This window comes from Pomacea canaliculata, linkage group LG3, assembly GCF_003073045.1.
Source record: "Pomacea canaliculata isolate SZHN2017 linkage group LG3, ASM307304v1, whole genome shotgun sequence".
NCBI classification, from domain to species: domain Eukaryota; kingdom Metazoa; phylum Mollusca; class Gastropoda; order Architaenioglossa; family Ampullariidae; genus Pomacea; species Pomacea canaliculata.
Window position 1 is genome coordinate 15,971,471 of NC_037592.1, and position 6,490 is coordinate 15,977,960.

Genomic DNA, 6,490 nt, shown 5'->3' on the forward strand with positions numbered 1-6,490 from the left:
TTAACAGTAAGTTTTTTAATAATTAACGACTAACAGAAACCAAAACTAAAGCCGAAGTGCATTTTTGCAGGGAATGGGCAGAATGTCCAGCTCCATTATGTCAAAGGAGGCGGGAGGAGAGGGTGAGGTCAGACTAGTCACGACTTCAGCGCGTGTTGGAAAATACGAATATTGCGTTCAGCTCTCTAGTGTTGGTTGAACGTGATCAACATGTGTGATCCTCATGTCGGGACAGGGAGGGGAAAGCAGAGAGGAGCTTTGCACCGATTTGTGCTCGACTGGGTGTGAAATGCAGGATGAAGTGGGATTTGGCGAAGCTGTTGTGCCGTGGCATCTGGACACCGTGGATTTAGTCGTGTCATGTCACAATGCCAATAGGTATTGCCATGTGGCAGTGCTGGAGGATGTAAAGTTGTGTAACACTTAGTGGCAGATGTTTCTGTTATCCATGTCGAGGTTGTCTGCTGGGTGATACCGTCGATCGGCCAGCGCCACCCTGACATCACCCTGAACTCAAACGGAAAATGAAAGTCGAACAATCATTTTGTTCTCTCGATGATCTCCGAGAAATGTCTAGTCATAGATGTGCAGCGCACCTCGATAAAAAAAAAAACAAAAAAAAAAAAAAACAAAAAAACAAACAAACCAAACATCAATAAGTGAGACAACAAAGTAGAACGAAAAAAACAAACAACGAGATGCTTGGGTAAGTCGTGGTGCGAGGCGTCACAGGAACACTTCCCTTACAGACCGCCTGACTCCACTCCGCTCACCCACCCGACTGAGAGAGAAATTATGTGTTTGGGTAGACGGGAAGGAGATGGTGGGGGTAAAATACAGGAAAAGGAGACACCACAGAATATTGTTTTTCAATCGAAGGCTAAAGCTAGAGTAAGCTCAAGAAGCCATGTGTCCTCTCGTAACAGAGCACTGCAGGCGAATGTCATCCTCCACCCCCCTTTATCTACCCACCACTCCCCTTGATCCCACTCTCCCCATGAAAAGATCGAAGGACGATATTAGAAGGAAAATGAGAAAGCAAAAATAGAACATGGAAATGAAATGGAGACCTCATTCTGGGTAAAAAAAATGTCTGACAGACTAGAGCTTCACAACACGGGTACACACAAAATGATGCGAGTCGTCAAAACTCTACTCAGAAGGTTTGAGGGAGGGTAGGTGAGAGGGGAAGGATGCGGAGAACAACAGGAAAGGGTGGCGATACAGCAAAATAGTGGGGTGGGGTTGTAGGGAGTAGGCAAGTTTTTTTTTTTTTTTTTGCTCAGTGTCGCATGCCGTGCAGCATCGCAGCCTTGGGATTATTTGCGACAGAGAAGCGGAGGTGACTGCCGCCAGAGAAGCGGCAAAGTAGGCGATGCAGCAGATGTTACGACCAGGCTGGTCTGCCGCGTGGCGTGCTGCGGTCGGTCCCCCCAGTCCGTCACCCCACCCGACCCCACCCGCCGACGCGCACGCAGCGGCGCATGCATCCCGCAGCAACGTCACGGCGAAGCGGCTCGCGGCGACACAGAGCGGCAGGCGGAACATGGGACCGGTGTCTGGTCCGGTCAGCGCACCGACGGACTCTATATCCTCCTTGGGTCACAGAGGCAGTCTGGTTCGCAAACTCGAAGAAGAGGGGAATTTATCGAGCTCCGTGCGCGTACGTCACATCGTGCATGAAGCAGGTGATTGTGGCAGGTGTTAAATTACACCGCGAGCTGAGGACTGGCGGTAGAATATTAACAGGTGTCGCTTACAGGTATTGTTTCCTCTCATCTCATTCTTCTTTCTCTTCTTTGTCAGTTTCTCTGAGTTTACCGTTAGCTACCTTTTCTTCTAACGAAGATTCGAGTGACCCTGTTGTTATCTAATACAATTTTAATAAAAATTAAAATAAAAGGTGCTAACATCCAAAAGTTGTTAAAGTGGTGTAGGTGTTAACTGTTAAAGTTGTCAACCCTCCCCCACCTAACCCACACAAACTAAAAGCAATTTTTTTCCAGAGCTCCTGTATCGTGCCTGTATCCAGCTTGCTGTGCCCCCTGCTTCACCTGTCTGCACTGATGGTGTGCACGTGACACAAGCTCACCTGACCAGGCCACCGCTGGTCCCGTTGCCATCCTACGTTGACGGTTGTTCCGGCGCTGCCATACAGCACATCAGCTTTCGGGTGAAAATGTTAAAAAAAAATTATAGAGAGCTGACCCGGAGACAAGTGTCAGAGAGGTGAGCAGCAATAGTGAGGCGTGAGTCTGGGTCGTCAGTTTGGCGTCCTTCGCTGGTCCTGCTGACGTCTTGACTGAACAGGAAGGCGGATCCGAGTCCAAGCCTCCTAAGAAAACAGAAAACGGGATTTGTTTCCACGTCAGCCAGGTGTCGGGATGTCTCAGCTGGGTGTCTACACAACGTCCGACCCTTCCCATGCTGGCTTTCGTCCCGAGCGCAGTAACAGTGATGCCGGAGTGCACGCTGCATCCCGCGCTCATGTCCGCGCTGCTGCAGGTCATGGCAGGTACTCGCCGACGCCTGGTCAAGCACATCGGTTGTCTCCTCAGCGAGGTCAAGACTATGTCCATTGTGGTTCTGGTGCCTCCCTGCCGGTGGTTGAGAGCAGGGGATCAAAGACAAAGCTGTTCTCCTCATCGTCAGCAGAGCGTCGTCGTCGTCGTCGACGACGAACATCATCGCCGATGCTCTCCTCGTCAGCATCATCACAAAAGCCACAGCTGCCTCCCGTCGCAGCGAATCCAGGACGCGAGTGGACCGAGTCGTCTCGCCTTGACCCCTAACAGCACGCGCTCGCACTCGCACTCGGGTGTGTTCCAGCTCGCCTCGCAGGGAGCGCCACCAGCAAGGGACATGCAACCGTCGCCGGCTTCCTCGTCGCGGTCACGCGCCGTGTCGTCAGACGAGGACGAGGTGACGTACGTGTGGAAGGAGGGGCGCGTGCAAGTCCACCACGCGCGCGACGGCGCAAGCACCCCGGACTTCTCGTCCTCCGGGCAGCACGTGCACTACGTCTGGCGTAATGGCAACGTTGAGCGCGTCATCACGGGCTCTAATCACGTCAAATCTTCTCAACTTACCAACAGCGGACGCTTGATTCTACAGACCCAGTCACGACCATGCGTTCGCTTGTTCGTATGTCCTATAGGTATACCGTACGTTCACGTTTGATTTCAAACTTCCGCTGCTTCACGAAGTCGTTCGTCTTGAAGGAATAAGCTGATTGGGATTTTTTAGAGTTTTAGTATTTATAAACCAGGATGGGAACTTGTACAGTCCATACTTGACACCAAACAAGATGGCGCCGATCTGCTGAATGAACCCGCTACCATCTTTGGAAAGATTGGAAGCATGATTGAAAAAAAAAAACAAAAACCGAGGGTTGTCAGCAAATCTGTCTTGTGCTGATTGCATTCTGAAGGAAGGAGATACAAAAAAGACTTTAGGGACTAACTAGTTTTTTTCAGTCGATTACAACACCTTTATGTGGTGGCTTATCATAAAATGGATGCTTGGCTGTAGTAATTCAGACTACTTGTATGGAAGAACACCATCAACTGGAACGGGGAAAGAAAGGAGACAGACCTATGAATGTGTGTGTGTGTGCTTGTCTTTTTCGGCTCCTTGGAACGTGTAAAATGCACAACCCCGGGAGACAATCAGACAAACCCTTGTTGAACGCAGGAGAGGAACTAGAAACTTGTCGCAAGTCCAAGCAGCTCAGACCTTAGCCTCGGTCCACTGGCGGACAAGGGAGAAAATCTTTGGCGTCTGAGCAACAGAGTCGTCCCCCAACCTCGCCCTCTGCTCATCGATTGCGTGTGACATTTGACGTGCTGGGATGGTGGGGCTTCCACTAACAAATGACTCGTCAGGTTTCCTCCCGTGCTCATCCATTTGCCAGTTTTTCGCAAATCCGTAGAGTCAGTGGACGAGAGGGTGAACGACCTTGCTTGCGTTTCCTCAATTATTTTCGCAATAACAGATATGTATATCCTTGATTTCTTAAGATTTCAAAATAAAAGAATACTAGCTAACCCCCAAACCCCCCAAATATCCATAAAAAAACAAAAACAAATGTGACGTAAGGGACTGTAACGTCCGCATTGTTGTCTGCCATGCGCACAGAATGTCCTGGCAAGGTTTTGTAATTCCAAACATGGCTGATGGAAGCAATGACAGCACTTTTAAAAAGTGTTACACATGCCTGTTAATAGAACCTAAACACGGCTTCTCGAGAATGTTCCTGCTCGATGCAAAGCCACTAAGACCCACAGACAGCAAAGAGTGTTTTATAAAATAAAAAATATCAGTGAAGTGACATGCACTAAGCGCAAAGGTCAGGTCATTGTAGCTCTCTGTCTCGTAGACAAGCTTGGTTTAAGGTAAGCTGATAAAACGTCGGTCGGACAGCTTTCTTCATGAGAGAAAGGGAGAGAGAGAGAGAGAAAACGGATTGTGCTTGTGTGTGTGAGCACGCGCGCGTGTGTGTATTTTTAACATCAAAAACACTTAAACGCGACGGTCATAATCATAGGCTCATAAAATATTTACAATATGTCACACAGTCATGAATTTTCTTCGATTGGTCCTGTCCGCCAAGTGTTAATAATTTATTCTGGGTATCTCTTACAGGAGTTACTGTCTGCGGAGGTGGTGCCGCCAAGAACAGTCAAGGGAGGAAACTGTTGCGTCGTCATAACACTCATCATCTTCCTCGTCAGCTTTGCGATCGCTATCATCGTGGTCTTCAGACTCTTGTACTAAGCCATAGTGAATTTTCTGTATTCTTTATTTTTACAACTCTCTCCATTTCTCTTGCTGGTGTCAGCGCCCCATGGTGGCCTGAATCCAAAGTCTCGCCGCGATCGCGCTGTGGGTTATCTGCCTTCCTGAGCCCAGATGTCCTTCATGGACAAAGTGTGGAGATGTCTTCTTGGCGACCATTTAGCAGCCACAAAGCTCTAGATATTTTGTCAGTACCAAACAATCGCAGGACTTTCAGACAAGTATTCAGAGTCAACAGTGAGCGACATAAGCATTTAAAAAAAAATATATATATATTCCCAGTTACCAATAAGAATCTCGTTCGAGATGAACGATCGGAATCCAAGCTCGTTGCCATAATGGGAAAATGACGGCGGTTTGGCGAAATCGAATGAACAAGTAATGGCAGATTGTGAATGATGTAAGAGACACTTCCAGCTCCAGAAGCATTATATTGTTTTCTCTAGAGGGGCTCCGTTTCGCAGCTGAGCCGTCGCACGACATTTTATGATAGAAACAATGGCACGCGCGCGTCCTCTCTTGAGAACGTCAATGTCAGCATCGCAGGTCACGGGGTCACGGTATGCTGTGACATAAGGCAAGTGTTGGCCTTATTCCCAAAATGAACAATACGTAAAAGGTTTAGTTCCGGAGGAGATTTAAATATACTTGGGCGGGAGCCGACATGAAGCTGTCTCTTGTGTGTTTTCTAACTGGACAGTTTAATGAGTGCCACCTCTAATACCCACAAACCAATAACACAACATGGTGTCAGAAGTGAGCAGCAAAGTGCTAGCTGTGTGATTTCTCCAGAAACTTTCAGGTGGGCACGTTTTTCTCATTTTGAAATATTGCGTCGTACGTTCGCAAAGTGACATTTCTCGCAAGATGGCGGAGACACATCAGAGAAAACACTTCACTGCAAACGTTCCGGTTCCCTCGAAGCTGGATTTGTCTTCTAACATTGAAGTAAATTGGAAAAAATTTATTCGTCAGTGGCAGAACTATGAGGTAGCTACGCGCCTTGATAAAGAAGATTCAGCTTATCGTTGTGCAGTTCTATTAGCTTGCATTGGTGAGGACGCACAAGAAATCTACGAAGGATTGTCCTTTGCAGAAGGGGAGAACGACAAAGATATTCAGACTGTCATCGACAAGTTCAACGACTTTTGTTTGGGTAGCACACATGAGGTGTATGAGAGCTACAAGTTTCATAGCCGAAACCAAAACAAAGATGAGTCAGTTGATACTTACGTCGCAGTTTTACGCAAGTTAGCAAAATCATGTGATTTCAAGGATGTTGACCGCATGATTCGTGACAGACTTGTGATCGGTGTTCAAGATGACACTATGCGTGAAAAATTGTTGCAGAAGAAAACACTCAAGCTTCCAGAAGCAATAGAAATTTGCAGAGCTCATGAGACGTCCAAGACTCAAGCACACTCGATGTTGGCAAGCAACAGCGAGAATACAGTTGAGAAAACCATCAACAAGATTCAGAAAGGTCAGCGAAAAGTTCGTTGCGGTACGAAGCCAGGTCTTCGGGGAAAACCAGAGACTAAGCCATGCTCTCGATGCGGAAAAGGTTCCCACAACAGAGATGGTTGTCCTGCAAAGAACGCTAAATGCAGAAAATGTTCCAAGATTGGTCACTACGCTGCAGTCTGTCGCTCTTCAGGTTCTTCTAAGATTCACACAGTGGAAGAGGAAGAAG

The 6,490-nt window shown here is 47.8% G+C and overlaps 1 protein-coding gene across 1 annotated transcript; it reads left to right on the top strand.

Annotated features, from left to right (window-relative positions):
• Nucleotides 1-1,869: 1,869 nt before the first annotated feature.
• On the top strand, nt 1,870-5,357 carry LOC112560173. Its single transcript, XM_025231806.1, has 2 exons — nt 1,870-3,069; nt 4,645-5,357. Exons 1-2 carry the CDS (start codon nt 2,425-2,427, stop codon nt 4,774-4,776), a joined length of 777 nt encoding a protein of 258 aa, XP_025087591.1. The 5' UTR covers nt 1,870-2,424; the 3' UTR covers nt 4,777-5,357.
• The last annotated feature ends 1,133 nt before the right edge of the window (nt 5,358-6,490 follow it).